Raw genomic sequence first — 16,571 nt, 5'->3', positions numbered from 1 at the left:
GGTGTGGCGTGCCCTCACAAACAACCCCCCACTCCAAAATGTAAAGTAGTCAGCTCGCCATCATTGAACACACAAATACACATGCACACAAAAAAAACAACACAGGCGCACATGTGAATCCACAGGAGCTCTGACGATTACTCAATTAGTTGACTGAAAAACAATTAATTACTAACTATTTTGATCGTTGACTAAGTGTTTCAGTCACTGTGTCTTTGGGTATTGGACTCATGGCTGGGCAAAAAACGAAATGTGAAGACATCACTTTGGGCTCTGGGAAATTTTGACATGCCTATTTCACTTTTTTTTTTTTTACATTTGATATAGACTAAACAATTAATCAGGAAAATATTTGTCAGATAGGTTGATTGACAATGAAAACAATTGCTACTTGCAGCCCTGTGATGCACACCGCAGACCCCTCCTCCTCATTTTATGGCTTGTTTTCGTCCACAGTGGGAACCGAGTGCTGAAAGAGACTTGACCATTGTGCTGACAGCACTACCCTCGCAGCCCCAGCTGCACGACTCCAGCTTGCACTGGTGACTGTAGCCGTATTGTGCAACAGCTTTTGTGAGTGTGGCATCGCATGCACAAAAATGTGCAAATGCAAAGCAAGGGAAGCCAAGTTTACATAGCATTCCCCATCCCTCTAAGCTCTGACGACCATCCACACTGCTGCTGCTGCACTCCTCTTTGTTAGGGTTTGACAGGTTTGTGTGAAGTTTTAAAGAATAGTTTACAACTTCATTTGAGATTTACAAGCATGTCAGAGAGCTGCAGGCAGCTGTATCCATACAGGCGCACCCCATCTGTAGCTCACATTTACATAAAGGAAATGTGAGCAGTATGTGTGGAGACAAACTGTGGCCGGACATTTACGTTTTTGCTGCAGAAATAAGGCTTGCGATTGCAGCCTGTAAGTTACTTCATCAATAACATAACAAAACACAACGCAGATGAATGCAAGGAGACACAACACCACATCATAATCAACATAAATCAGCTGTTACTCAGCCACATGCAGTACTCCATCACTCCCTCATTGTAAAAAGGACAGAACACACAAACACCCAAACACACACACATCCAAGAGCTACATTGGCTTGTCTTCCTCACACAACCTTCATCTGAGGCCATGTGATATCAAAGTAGACAAGTTGGATATGAAGGCAATTAGGTCACTGCTAATTAGGCCCCTATCACGGCAAATTTCATAATGATCGAAACTTCCTATTCTACCCCTAATGGCACAGGAAGCCCGCACTAATTTTAACTGCTGGTAAACAATAACAGCCTTGTTGTGCAGCCGGAGCTCACATAAAGGCAAGTAACATACAACTGACAATCTGCATCATCGACTATCAATGAAAATGTCCAAAATATAATCATTCTATTCGTGCAAATGTGCAATTAAAGGTATGTTGCACAGGATTAGCTGTTAAATATCGTAAGTCATAAATACATGTGGTGTATAAATCACGAGCCTGTGTGCAAAAACCTCGAGCCGGCTCTTTACATCCAAAACGCTGCAGTCAGAGCGTGTTTGTTTGCCTCGGCTTACCCACCCACTAGCTCACATAAACATTGCGCAGGCCCTATCAAGCCCTTTGTCCCATATATCTGGTGTCGCCAAATGTCATGACAGCCCGTTATTTGATGCCATATGCAACCGAATTTGCATGATGGCCATTCTGAATAATACTGGTTTCGTCCCCGCTGGTTAAAATTTGCCATCTGTGGCAGCAGCGGCGGTGACACCGTTAAATCCGCTACGTGCAGGAAGCGGTTAAACGCTGCAAAACACCGCACAACAAGAGCAGTGAAGCACTGCCTGCCGGCCGGGGCGCTTTGCCTGAACACACACACACACCTTCAAGCTGGACTTGAGGGGTCCTTTGGCTGCAGTGTGGTTGAACCCGGCGGCTATCTCCTCCTCGGAGAACTCCTTCAGGCTCCCGTCTTGCATGAGCACGGTGTAGACGCTGCGCCGAGCTCCTGCGGCCGAGACGTCTCTGTTTTCCTGCTTGACAGCCTGGACCACTCCTGTCACCGGGGCACCGTCCCCCGTCGGACTCGGCGCATAAACGCGGCTGCCGAGGATCGACCGCTTCACTAAACGCCTCGTATGCATGTCGAAAAGTGTCTCGCTGATTTCAGAGCCGGCGAACCGGTGAATTTAGATAACTAAACGTCGAATTATAGCCGGTAAACAACGTCGAGAAAAACACAAAACCGCAGCGGGTAGACTACGCGCTCCAACAGCCCTGATAAAATGTTAGAAAGCGGCAACATACTCAGAGGACGAAAACTCCAAATAGCGTCCTAAATGCACCGTACACAAAAGCACCGAAAACTGAAGGGGAACTTTGAATTAGCACCCGACAAAACCCGACAACATGAAGACGATTCATTCGCCGCTAAACAACATCTACATCCAACCGGCTACCAATCTTCCTCCGTTCGACCTGTTTGTTTTCCCCACTGCTCCCTGCGAGCTGAGCGGGCGGCGGGAAAACACGGACTAATCGCCGCGCGCAAAAGCCAAGATGACATTTGTACACGATTTAACAAAATGGCGGCTTACACATGTAAAAAACGACTTGGACAGTGGAGAGCGGAAGCAAATACGTCGAGTTATTTCACCTCGCTCGGCCGTATCAATCGCCATGCCTCCACATATAATGAAAACGGCTGAATGCACGACCGTTAGGTGGGTCCGGCTCCGGCTCCCGCGTGATCCAGTCCGCGTGCCGCTCCGACCGAGCAGAGCCTCAACCGGCGGAATGCTGCCTGTAAACATGTGCGGTCCGGCGGCCACGGCGGCCCGCAATTGGTCGGTGCAGCACACGCCTCCACAAGCCCCCACCGCTCCCCCCTTCCCCTCCGACAGAAGGTAACGCAAGCCGGGAGGATGCTCCATTCAAAACAATGACGCAAGGATGGAAAGGAAGCGAGAAGGGAGGGGGGTATGGCAGAAGGAAAGAAAGGCAAAGAGGGGAATTTAGGCTACGGAAAGGAAAACTTCGACCAGACAGGCAGGCTTTATGCTATAACCTAGTTGTTAAAAGCTGTATAGCCTACTTTCCAGGTGCCATGGGATTTCTTGATTACTATGATCTGGTTCTAAAATGGAAGTAATGGACTGCAGTGGTTTGTTTTTTGTGAATGTAAACACAACAGGTTACTTATTTTCTCATAAGGTTTTCAGTAAAACGCCAATTTTATTCTACTGATACTACTACCCCGCTCCTATCTGCACAGGCAAGAGCCAACCAATTCCAGCTTTATTACATAATTTAGACAAAACAATGCTATAAAGTGTTTCCTGTGCAAACACTAAATATAGCCAAGATGTAGCTGTCTCAGACAGTATTTCAGTGAGATTTTGATTGAGGATTGAGTACATCCAGCAATTGTAATATAAATAAGAGATTAAAATGTTAACAATTCACAGAAAATTAATCTAAAAACATACCCTTGTGAAGAATGTTTTGTTAACAGTTTGGAGTCCTTTGTGTTGGGGTTTTGTTTTCATCCAGTGTCCTGGGTCATGTGACCAGAGCTTGGTTTGGGTCAAAAACCCGTGGTGTTCTGGGTAAAAGCCAACATGGATGTGTAAGAAAAGCATGTTCATTTAGAGCTCCGCAATTTGTACTCTGCATATGGTTCAAGAGGCACACACGGCAAATGTCTTTATTTCTTATATTTTGTATGTTTACCGACGTGCCCTGTGGTCAATGTGATATCTTTATGTCAATGGACATTAGCTTAAGCTTTTTATGTGTGTTATTTTCTTGTAGTTTTCACTGTGTCTGCTGACGAGAGAGAGAGAGAAATAAAACTTCAAAAGAGATCAGTACGAAGCGTGGCCATCATTTTTGTTGAGCTAGTGTAGCTACATAACACATTGCGCAAAATATGTACCAAAATGCAAATGTCTAATGGTGAAGTGAGCTCAGCCTTGCCAGAAGCGCAGTGATACCTGTATGTGATGTAATGAGAACAATAAGTCAGCAGTCACATTGCTCTTTTTTTCCCTCTGCTTTTCATTACAACACTGCACATAACAGCACTCCCAGGCTGCAAACGCTCTCATGAAAGCTACATCCTGTGCTAAATAAGAGAGTGTGATCTCACAACGTGACACAAGTCGTTGCTCTCTGAGAAAGAATGTCTGTTCCTTTTCATTAGAAGTTCTCAGTGCTCTGATAAATCAAGTTTACCCAGTGACTAATTCACTCATCGTGATTATTGGCCACTGTGGCAGAGCGAATATACCAGCCAACATTATCACAGTAACAAATAGCCTAATTAATGTCAAACTTAATGTTTTTAGAAAATCATATGCAGCATGCAATCACTCCTTGACAGCACCCCGGGTGAGCGAAAAGACGCGCTGACACAATTTATTATATATATATTTTAATAGAACAATTCATGTCATAAAATATTTACATGCAGAGAATGGAAATCGGACAGAGCGGAGTGACAGATGTGGCCATAACTTCCAAAACAGGCCTTGCCCTGTGATCAAAAGCAGGTGTCACCGCGGAGTTGTCTGCTGGTTGTAGGAGGAACAAATGGTCTCATTACGGGAGGAGTGTGGAGCTGAAGGAGGGGCAGCTAGGGAGCATCTCCCAACCTCTAACGCACCCCCACTCCATGAAGGGGATTGTGTGTGTGTGTGTGTGTGTGTGTGTTTATGAAGATAGACAGCTAGAGAGAGTAAGTGGTTTTAGGTAAGTATCTATTAACTGTGTCTGTGTGTGTGTGTCATCCTGATTAGATTTGGCACTAAAACACCCCCCTTTGACAGATAATTTCCTTAGCAGTCATTTATAGCATTCTGTGAACACTATTATATCTAAATGATGGCACCACCCTGACACACAGGTGCATCACTCTGTAGGAACAATATATATATATTTTTTTTTTTGGGGGGGAGGGGGGGGGGGGTAAATAAGAAGGATAATTACCTCTTTGCTGAAATACAAATCTTGCCTTTTTAAGGGTTTCAGTTACACATTATGTTCCTAAAATCCTGGGAGTGGATCAGATTTAAAGTCCTCTTTCACTGTAGCACTGCTGGGAGATGCAACAGCGTTTCAAATGCCTGATATCATTTATGAATCTAATACCAGTCAGCGCGGGCAAGCTGTGTTTGTCTGAACCAGCAACAAGCTCCTGCATGTCTAATGAAACACAAACCACGGCTGGAGATACTGTAAGGCGGTAATATTTCCATGTGGGTGGAAACAGATGATGACACCATTTTTTTTTCATTTTTTGCTGCAAAGAGACGCTGTAGCAGTGAAAGATATTCAGAGCAAAAAGCGTTGGCCCTCTTCATGTGAAAACAAACATCAAACAACAGTACTGAGACATTAATTCAGTTTTTTTTTTTTTAAATAAAAGTACCACGCCTACTGTTTCTTAAAATGCATGTACCAAAACATTGTACCATATTTCTGACATTTGACTGGTTACTACTTCTCAGAGCTCAAACGCTCTGAGTAACAACACAAGGTAAAGGAAGGGTTTCAGTTTTCCTTAAAACAAAGCGGACACACATCAGTGCTCTTCAACAGGCTTATTTTAAAATGATACCACTCTGGACGTTGTACAAATAAGTAAAAGCTTACATAAAACTTCCAGCGAGTAACAGTTGGTTAAAATAGTGCTCTAACTATATACAAGCCTTGGTTGGCATGTCGTCGGTACAAGCTACAAACAGGCAGATACGGTTTCCTCAGAGTGCTTCAACTAAGTTAAAAAGCATTCGATATTCAGATTGTGCAGAGGTGTTACCGGGCTGTGGTGATGCTTTTCATAAGCTGTATATAAATGCAGTACCACAATATGCTCTGGGACGCCAACTCAAGACTGTATACTGTACCAAGAGTAGGCTCGAAAAACATGACAACCAAAAAATACAGCTGATGAATAGATATGCGTTAATAATGCACAGTTTGCACATTACACATCTTTTGAATTTGTTTTGACCCCTGTGCAAAATGATAATGCGGTCTCATCACGTGTTTTGTTTTTAAACAATGGATAAAAATAGTCAGGGGAAAGCGTACCTTTAAAACTCACTTACCTCACTACTCACTTTCATTTAGTATCTTAATAAAAATGCTAGAAACTTCTATAAAACCCTATTTACTTTTCTCTCACAGACACGCTCCGTAACATTTCACAATAACACAACAATACGCGTCTTCAAATAAATATGAGCTTCACAAAAAAATCTCGACATGGACTGCAGAGTGTCTGAAAATGCTCTCGAAACGTATTGTGATACCGCTGCTCATGTGAAACCGCCCGCCTTCGCCCACCTCCGGTTTCCATTTTGGTTCTGCAGACGACTAGTTTCACATCTCATGTCCTGTGACATGTCAAACCCTTAGCACTTGCAGCGGGCTGTCGAGCGTTTGTTTCTGCTCAGCGTTTGGGCACAGATAGGGTTGGCTTTTGCTTTCCATGCCTCAAACCCATTCACAGGAATTTCAAGCAGAGAATGCACAGTGGACAAAGAGCAGAAGAGAAATAAACACATCTGACACGTCAATAAAACATGACACTGAGTCGTGTGGAAGGAGCTAGAGTCACTAGCAGCTGCAGAGGGGGCGTACAAATAATGTTGCCTTCATATATACAGTAAGTGCATGAATTTCATCATTTTATGGCACTGAATTTATATCACAGGCACTGATAGTGTCCTCAGCTAACCTTTAAAACTCTGCATGTGTGCTGTGATTGGATACTTATTTGATATTTATTTGATTTTTTCCACAATTAAGTGTTGTTCGGTATGTCCTTGATATGCACCCGTGTCAAAAAGACAAAAGAGGAATTTAATGATGCTCCAAAGTGCACTCTTCCACGTGATTAATGCCCAATGACTGAGGTACTGCAGGCCTACCAGTACCAATGACATTCACCCTGGTTGATAAATTAAAAGTTCAGATATGACAAACCGTACCCAAGCTCTAAAGAGGACAGTCATGCGTTGATGATGGATGCTGTGGCGAGCCATTTCCTGCTGTCCCCCCCTACCAAGTCATGCACCAAAAGCCTGGGTGGTAGCAGGTTCAGAGAGGACGCTTCTCCCCAACAGCCACAGATGAAGATGAGGGTGAAGAACTCAGAGACGGGACGTTTCCCGGCCCAGACCCAACTCTCCGACGCTCTCGTAGTCGGGCTCCGCCTTGGCAGCGTCTGACCCCTCCACTCCCAGCTCGGCCCTGTGGTCGTCATCCGAGCTACTAGTCTTTGGGATGCGGATGGTTTCGTAGCCGGGATCCGTGCCGTCCAAGACGGGGTCCTCCGGCGGGGGCTCGTCGGGCTGGGTGTAGATGTCTCGGACAGTGGCGTACAGGTCACTGGAGGAGGAGGCCGTGACGAGGCCTTTGATCTCTGCGATGCTGCTGTAGTCGTGCTCTTTGTCTTCCTCGTTCACAGCATCGTCACAGTTTGTCTTGTTCACTGTAGAGTACACCGCTGACTGAAGGACAGAGAGGACACACGTTGTTCATGCGAATTGTTCTTACTTGGTTTTTATAAAATGGTCATAAACGCAATGTTCAAGCAGAAATGTGAGCACAAAAAGAAACTGATGCCTTTGTGCCAACAGATCCATGCTAGGTTCTTCCCTCATAGCGCAACATCTGATGTTGTAGGACTGTTTCACCATTTTTTTCCTCCTTTTTTAAATCTTTTTTGTGCTCGGAGCATTTGGCATTCACAGACTAAAGTGCTGCTGTCTCGGGACTGGAAACGGCAGTTTGGGGAATAAGGGAGTTTAACACACACTTACCTCATTGTCTGACAGAGTGTGGTTGTCGAACCCCGGTGCAGGAGACAGAGGGGAGTGTAACTGGAGGAGAAAAGAACAAAAAGACACATTTAAGTATGGCGGGAAGAAACTACAGAGCGCAGAAACAGACGTTTAAATCGCTCCTAAGGCTACGAAGTGGATGCTTTACTTCTCCCAAAAGTGGCTGTTGAGATCATTTGAGGACTTGTTACACATTTTTATTTTGAAGAATTTCCTCTTGTAAAAAAGTACAAGAAAAAGTATCAATCTGTAGTATAATCAAAAGCAGCAAGCTGTAATGCTGAAACTTAGTCGTAATAGAGCTGTTCAAAGCAACTTTGCAGGACTGCAATTGAGATACTGTACAGCTTATTGATCTGCATGACTAAAACATGGCGGTAAATATTGACAAGTTCAAAAAAACACCAGTGGAAAATCTCTTTAAATGTCTGAAGAGAGCGCTTGGTAGCCGATCAATAAAATAAAGTTCTAAACTATTCCCAGCAGTGGGAGAGAAACCAGCCTTGGGTGTGCCGCTTCTGCTGCGATACATGTGGAGCTAATGTTGTATATAACCACCCATTCATTAAGAAAATTATTGAGTGAAAGTCAATAGGCAGTGACAGAGAGTGTGTTGTTCTTGCGCACAGCCTCTGTCCGCCTTTTGATCGATGAGGGAGCCATTAATCAACAAAGCACATCTGACAGCGGCGGCGAACGCCTCAGGAGTCTAACGAGAACCTCAATATCGCTGCCGCCGCTGGCTAAGTAGTTCATATCACATGAAATTTTTAGACTTTTCCCTGAGAGGAAAACGCTGCTTTTTGTGACATTTGCTCTGAGTGGCTGCAGTGAATAAATTCAGATTTGCTACGTCCTTGGCTGGAGGTAGCAAGGATAAAGTTGATGCATTTGAACAAAAAGGAAAGCAGTTTGCTTGCTGAGGCGCCACACCAGCCACGACGCTCTTAAGCTCTGAATGAAAAACTGTGCGCAGGGTTCATCCATCAAACCGTCCGCCCCGGCTGCGTGCTGTAGTATCTTCATGCAGGTACATGTTTCTCTAGCGTTTTCTCAAAGAGCATAAATCAATGTGATTACTTTATGGATAAAGCACGTTCGGAGACATGATTACTTTTATAGATCCGACACACACTCCATAATGCAGCAGATGCCTTTTTCATTTCGCTTTAATTAGCCGACCAATTAGGCAGAGTGCCCCAGAGGAGTCTTCGCGTGAAACGTGGACAAAGGTGACTCGACCCGGTCTCTGCGCCTCGGAGCGTGCCTCACAATATTTGTTCATCTAATTTGGCTCGAGATTTCATTAAGTCAGTCAGACAGTCAGCAATAAATAGAGAACTCACCCTGGGTTTGATGCATATGGGCATTCAATTGGAGGCCTAAAAACTTTATTTTATGCACATTAAACTCACATTAAGACCCGTAACAGTGTGCGGACAGGTGTTTGTTTGGAGACGTTACATCTGAGAGATGAATATTTCAGCGTGTTACGATAAGATGTTTGCGCGTGTGAATGAGAGACGGGATTATGAGAATGTGTTTATGTGTACGCAGGAGACACAATGACGTGCAGGACATGCCGGCATGACAGTAAGCTGATTACAGCAGCCTCAGAAGACGGACGACTCAGGTGTCAGTGTGTCAGTCATGCTGACGTGCATGTTGACATACGCACATATAAATCAGCATGAATACATCAACTCAGATTATCTTGCTCGTGCTCATTCAAAGTGTATATAAACGACGGCAAACAAACCGTAGGTATGCAAAATATATAAACCGCATCAACAACAACTCCAATTCTAACCTATAACACACACTTGCACACACACATATTTAACATGTTTCAATCCTATATCTAACAATAGTCCCTTCAGCGGCTCAACAGTGCTGACCAGCAGTTTACCTGGACCGTGTCCCCCAGCTTGTGTCCCAGCAGCCCACTGGCTGGGTCAAACTCATTTCCTGCACCTCACATGAAAAGCCCACAGGCGACACACAGGCAAGCGACCGCAAACAAGTGTTACTGCTGTTTATGATGGTTCAATAACTGTACGACGGGATCAAAGACGCTGTGAATGAAAGGTCACAGAAAAAGGAGTGTGTGAGTGTGTGTTGCATAATAAGGCATAATATGTAACATTTCTGCAATAAAATGTTAGTTATTTAGTGGAGTTGTGTACTTACATTATCCCAAATGACAATGTTCAAACTCAGAGAACTCATTTTATGCAAGGTACAGGTGCACCTCATGATGCGTGAAAGAGTGAGGAGAGAAGTCGCAAACGTGACCAAACGTAACTTGAATAAAACTTGAATGCATGAACAGTCCTGCCTCAGTCCTCTCAGAGAGGTTTTCAAAGTAAATGGTGGCTGTTTAACAATGAAGACAACAACTCCCATGACCCCACGCTGCTTCACGACATCATCAAACTACATCTGTGGTTGTTGTTTTGATTGAGAGACCCCAAGGAGTAGAAATTATAAACTGTGTGTTTAACTGGAAAACCAGACTGTATGTATGGAAAAATGTAAGTATATGACAAAGCCTGCCTTGTGTTTGTGTGTGTGTGTGTGTGTGGGTGTGTGTGTGTGTATGTGCTTGTGTGTGTGTGATTGAGCAGCATTTACCAAGCTGCTACCTGAGGGGATTCAGACATTTACATACAGGCACCCATTCGTACAGTTGAGTGTAAGTGTGTGTGTGTGTGTGTGTGTGTGTGTGTGTGTGTGTGTGTGTGTGTGTGTGTGTGTGTGTGTGTGTGTGAGACAGAGACAGAGAGAGAGAGAGAGAGAGAGAGAGAGAAAGTGTCTATACTCCATATCATCCATCATGAAGCCAGACTAACTGTCATAGTGATGGTGGCCAGCTGGCGCTCACTAGGCTCAGACACACACACACACACACACACACACATAAGACACACACACACTTCGTTTGACAAGACAAATCACAGACGGCTCCTGGTCATACACGAGCGTAAACCACAGGGAGCCGGGAACATTCAGGGTTAACCTTAAATCAGCCTCAGGGAGTCTACGCGTAGGAGAATATATGCAAACACACACGTGTCGGAGTATCTGTGTGTGTGTGTGTGTGTGTGTGTGTGTGTGTGCAACACGGGGGGATGGGGAGAGACAGCAGAATTAATGCTGACTAGACATGCCAACAAGGTGTACGTGGGTGTGTCTTAAAAAAAGTACATTTTTGAATGTGTGTGTGGCTAGTTTGATGTATTGTAGCTCAGATCAAGATTTCATCATGGACGCAGGGGTCAGATGAGGCTACACTCGCCTGCTGTCCAAACGAGCGGCAGTGATTAACTAATTGGCTACAACAGCAGAGACAAAGGACTAGAGTGTCTAAAAAAAAAAAAAAGAGAAGAGCAATAAAGAGAGTGGGAGGAGATGAACAGAGGAAAGGAGAACCAAGAGACTGAACATATTAAAGGATAGTTCTGGTTTATTACAACATGAGCCTTGGCACTTTATAGGTTGTTGTAAGTCCAATAAGGAAGAAGCCTTCAGGTGATCAAACAGGTTGGAAACAGGTAATCGGCCAGACTATCTAAACCACTTTATTCAAAATAAAGTGAGAGCGACGCTTTAAATGCTCCCCTTATTGCACAAACAACTGCAGCAAGCAGCCAAGGTCAAAGTTGAACCAGGGAGCCAGTCTGTAGGCTGTGATGAACACTTGGGGCTGAAAACTTGGGATGCATGCTAGCATGCTCACAGCGGCAATGATAACATGATGATCTACAGCTAAGGCTGATGGGAGAGTACACAGTTTTGCAGGTATTTGATCATAAAGCGAATGATTGTAGATTTGGACCTGGTGATGGCGCTTTAAAGACGGGGAAGAGATCACCACAGTCATCACAATTCCTCCTGAGGGGCACATGAATGTACTATCAAATGCATTGCTATGAATTTTGGCAAACCAGCCAGCAGTTGCTGAGACATTTCCCTCAAAAGCACAAATTTCGACCTCATGGTGGTGGCAGAGGAGAAGTCAGCAGATCAGCAAACTCATTAGGATTCGTCTTCTGGGCACTATAGACATCAAAACCTGAAGTTCCCTCCAGTCCAAAATATATTTTTCTTCGTGTTCCTAAAGTTGGATGCTGGAGCCTCACTGTGCAGAATGATGCATGCGCAGTTTGACGCTTGAAGGCTGATTTCACATTCGTCTGCTGAAGGTGGAAAGTTTTTCTGCGCTCACTGAAAATCCAGTTTTAAAGAGGCGGGCCTACGAGCACGATCTGTGACATTACAACTCATTTGGAAGCCAATTCTGGTCCAATATTGAACTTTAAGTGTGATGTGGAGGCTTGACGCCTCCAGTGCACTGGGAATTGGCTTTTCACTGACGTACAAAACATCTTGTGTCAAGCAGTTAAACTTTGGAAATAATTAGATATTCATAGATTCTGGAATTTTAAATGAGGGAGAAGGAGCAGAGGCCATTTAGAGGATTTTAATAGGATAATTTAACTTTTTTGACCATATAAGACACAAATTATTATTCAATGTAGACTATTTTATATACATCTTGAAACATGTCTGGAGGGGATCTATAAGAGCAATCCATCCAGCGGTTGTTGAGATACTTCAGTTCTGGTAGATGACAGACCAACCAGCACGGCCGCCCTGAGAGCAATGTCAGTCACATGGCAAAAAATGTAAAGAGCTACAATAAACCACATTCATCCTCTAAAGTAGGAGAAAGTAATGCAGAGGGAAGGAGTAAATGTGAACAGAGCGTGTGTGGAGATGAAGAACAGTTGCAGCTTTGTGACAGATTGGCAATGTGATGTTTGTGTGCTTGTCAACAGTCTGATGCAATTCTTCCTGAGCTCTGACAGTGTGTGTGTTGGTGTGTGTGTGTGTGTGTCCTCTGAGTGTGTTTCTCTGCTGGGTCTCAGCATGTGGAAGGCGGCGTGCTGAGAGCAGCAGCAGCAGCTATGTTCAGCGCATGGCGCTGTGCTGCTTTTCTTCTTCTCTCTTCACCTCGCCACTCCGTTTACTCGTCTTCCCTCTCTTCTCCTTTACATCTCCTCCTCACACCAGCGCTGTTCCTTCTTCATCGTCCTCCTGTCCTCCCCTCCTCCTCTACAGATGGCTCTATTTGTATGCTGCTGGGTTTCTTTTTTTCCTCCATCTCACTGTCTCTCACTCTTGACTCTGTCTCTCTCACCCTTTATGCCTCCCGGTCCTCTCAGCTCTTTTCGAGTCAATCTCCCATCATCTCTCTGTCACTATCTCTGTTTCATCTATTACTCTCTGCTGCTTTTCCCACTCCAGCTCCCATTGCCATTCTTCTCTTCTCTCTCCACTGCTACACCCATCTCTCTCTCTCTCCATCCCTCAGTTGGTAACTCACCCTAAAGCAGCACTGAGCTGGCAGCTTAGCAGACAATAATTGTAGTGGCGACACATCTCCCCTTTTCTTTGTTCTCTGTGGTCTCTTTCTCAAGCCAGCTGCACTGACGCTCCAACACAGTGTTGCCGAGCAGATGAAACAGCTTATATGGGGATAAATTGTGTAAGGACGGGGATAAGAATGTGAGAAAGGTTACCTAGTGTGACCCTGGAAGTATAATGATGTGTCTAACTTTTTTGTCAGTTAGTTAGTCAAGCAGCAATATTCTTTAACACTTTTCGTGCATTAACGGCTGCAAAATTGTCTTCAAATAACAATCTTCAAAATCAGTCTCTTAACATGGCTCTATAAAGGTTCTACCTATAAGGCGCAAGTCAGGTCTGAATTAAGTACACAAGAGAACCAATCAGGTTCTGCCTCTTTACCATGTGACCTCACCACCACAGTGATCTCTGTGGGTTAAAGCAGATCAAAAGATCACTAAATGCTGCTCAGTTGTAAGTTTTGAAAGCTAATAGTTGATGATTTTATCAAAAAATACGAATGACATTAATGCAACTAAGCTTAGTGGTTTTCGTCTTGTTTCAACTTGGTGAAAACCTGATTTTTGCCGTTAGCTAATGAGACAGATAGCTTGCTAATATAAGCTACACAGCTCACGCTAACGTTGCGGTTTGCTAATAAGACTAAGTGACTCAAGTTGCTGCGACCACTTCAGAAAGGACAGCAGTGACAAACAAATTATTAATATGAAGGAATGAGTTCAGGTGTTGAGCGAGCTGCTGAGCATTTTAGCCACGTGATGCTAACTCTGCCTGCTGCTAACAGGCTTTGTGTCTGTTTATTTCTGTATTTCCTGGTTTTATGCATCTGCGATGCTCTTTTAAATGAGGTTTTCTCTGTTCCATGAAATTAGGGCTGGACCTGCAATATGCAAATATTGGCTGACTAAAATCTACGAGTGTACGACCTCATATACACACTCACACCATTCTCACCTCTCCATTGTGCAGCCCAGCCCCCGCCAGCCCATTCATCACCACCGGCTGGTTGTCATTTTCATCCAGAACCTTCTCTGGTACCGGCGGAGGCAAGTCCTCGTCTGGTTCCTCCAGAGGCCTGTGGGAGGGAATGTTGGCATTATCAGAGCGCCTTTTGGCCTCCATGTCGGCGCTGTGACGGCTCTTCTTATTCAGGTCGATGGAGGCGTACTCCACCCCTGTGCACAGGGGTCCCCGCTCAGGTGTGCAGGGGCTGAGGTGGCCGTTGAGAAGGGCAGGGGGGTGATGGGGAGGTTCATCGGGGCTCAGCTGGATGGTACCGTTGGGGAGGCCGAGCTGTGTCGGGGGGTCTTTGAGTTCCTTGACCGTCTCGTACAGGGAGTCTTCGGCGCTGACGTCACGTGACGCCACAGCGATCTCCTTCACCACCTGGACATCAGATACACACACTTCTAAACGAGCAAAATACATTTAATGATTCTCACCTTTCTCACTATTTAATCAATCAATCCATAAACCTCTTGGGGAGTCAATCAAATCAAATTCTGTTTCTCTGTGAGCCAACTTAGGCACCAACCTCATAGGTGCTGTCCCCTGAGGCTGGGGGTCCATCCCCAATGAGGGCGTTGTTGGGAGGAATGCTGGGAAGCTCGCGGTCCTGAGGACACTTGGAGGACCTGAGCTCTGATTGGCTGGAGAGCATCTCCTCTGACGGCTGGGGGCTGGTGTCTTGTGTGTCTGTGAGGACTGGTGGAGCGAAGGGAAAAAGGGGAGTGAAAAAAGCTCTCACTGGTGACTTTCACTGTGCTTTTATGGGAGAAAGATGTGTTTTTCAACATTTGCTTCAAAGTGGGTTTGTAATGAGTCACATGTTCCTTATTCGTCACTGCAGAACAGATTCATCGCTATTTATGGTTTTCTGTTTGTGATATTTAGTACCCACCCAGGTAAAAATGACTAAGAACATTACATAGATGTGTCTATAAAAAACAGCAGCTGAGGTTTAACATGAACAACAAAGACGTTGTATAACACCAGCTGCTAAATAAACCTGACTAACACGCAGCTGAATTCTAGAAGTAAAGAACAGCAGGAACATGCAGCACTTGGTTAACTACATCGACAACAAACACATGGCATGTCAAGCTAAAGCTCACAAGCTAACTGGCTTACTTGTACCGCTGGTTAGAGGACCATTGTGAGAGCTGCTGACGGCCGCATCAGTGGCTGGACTGTCTGCTGATTGGCTGATCGTCTCTCTCTCTGACACCTGCACAACAAAGGATGTTTGTCAGCGCTGGGTGAACCTCAGAGGCTGGCGGCTCAACTCGGCGCCGACTAAAACCAATGCACAGGAAACATCCAATCTTTCCGATTATTATCATTACTGTCATGTCAATTACACACCTAAGACACACCAAGAAGAAATCATGGAATTCCTGAAGGGAACAGAAATCAATCTGCACTTGTCAGCTTGCACAAGGTGGATGACTTTCACACCTCGGTGCGATCCGGGAGAGACTGTCAGCAGATTGTGATGTGTTTGGAAAATTATTTTTCAGGATTTTGGGGGATATATCTCATATTTGCAGCACTGATTACAATTTCCACGCTCCCCTGTTCCTTATCTCTGCTTTTCTTAGCCTTTCCAATCACATTACTGATTACTTCAAGCTCATTATCAGTATGTTGTGCATTCTTAATTAAGTGTTGTGTGTTTTTACCCACACGCAAAAGACGTCTGGAGCTCACGATTTCTGCGAGCAAAAAAACAAAACAGTTGACTTATTTACGCCTAATGAAGACACAACGCTGTTTTTGTCTTATCTTAGACTGTAATTGGGTTTTTGACAGACTGAGCTGATCCGACACCCCCCTTCAGTCTAAAAACCTGACGTGGACACATCTCGTTTTTAATGTCGCTTTAGTTCATTAATAGGAGACAGTGAAACCAAGTCAAGAGTGATAGCACAGTACGACTGAGGCTGGTGATGTGACAGGCATTAGAAGTATTGCATGAATAAAAATGAAAACCACAGAAGATGATACTTTACGGATACCCACAGAGGAATATGCCTCCCTAATTTACCTTCCCTCCTCCTACAGTCAAGTGGGAGCCACAGAACAACAACCCTGCAGCTGGCAGGGATTCAGTCTTGCTCAAGGACACTTCAGCAGAGCAGATTTTTCTAACATTGAGTCTTTGCGCCACGTCCTCCAGCTGAGGGCTGTTTCCATATTTGCTACCCCGCATGGCAAAACCAGCAGCCGGATCGGCTCTACGAGTGAGCAAACACTCAAATCCACACTCCCAAAAACAGACTCTGAAAAGAACCTG

The 16,571-nt window shown here is 44.7% G+C and overlaps 2 protein-coding genes across 6 annotated transcripts in view; both read right to left on the bottom strand.

Moving 5' to 3' along the window:
• Positions 1-2,444, bottom strand: part of znf704 (zinc finger protein 704) — a 46,577-nt gene extending 44,133 nt beyond the window's left edge. For both annotated transcript variants that reach the window (XM_041955056.1, XM_041955057.1), the window contains exon 1: positions 1,874-2,444. In XM_041955056.1, coding sequence (XP_041810990.1) covers positions 1,874-2,134 — 261 coding nt within the window. In that variant the 5' untranslated portion in view covers positions 2,135-2,444. The remainder of the gene's footprint in view (positions 1-1,873) is intronic.
• Positions 2,445-4,940: 2,496 nt separating this feature from the next.
• The window catches only part of pag1 (phosphoprotein membrane anchor with glycosphingolipid microdomains 1), a 49,146-nt gene continuing 37,515 nt past the window's right edge, over positions 4,941-16,571 (bottom strand). For all 4 annotated transcript variants that reach the window (XM_041955375.1, XM_041955374.1, XM_041955377.1 and 1 more), the window contains 5 exons: positions 15,407-15,503; positions 14,811-14,980; positions 14,231-14,662; positions 7,823-7,882; positions 4,941-7,510 (listed from right to left, as the gene is read on the bottom strand). In XM_041955375.1, the coding sequence (XP_041811309.1) occupies positions 7,151-7,510; positions 7,823-7,882; positions 14,231-14,662; positions 14,811-14,980; positions 15,407-15,503 (1,119 nt within the window). In that variant the 3' untranslated portion in view covers positions 4,941-7,150. The remainder of the gene's footprint in view (positions 7,511-7,822; positions 7,883-14,230; positions 14,663-14,810; positions 14,981-15,406; positions 15,504-16,571) is intronic.

This window comes from Chelmon rostratus, chromosome 16 (assembly GCF_017976325.1).
Source record: "Chelmon rostratus isolate fCheRos1 chromosome 16, fCheRos1.pri, whole genome shotgun sequence".
Classification (NCBI taxonomy): Eukaryota; Metazoa; Chordata; class Actinopteri; order Chaetodontiformes; family Chaetodontidae; genus Chelmon; species Chelmon rostratus.
This window is presented reverse-complemented; position numbering and strand designations above follow the sequence as displayed.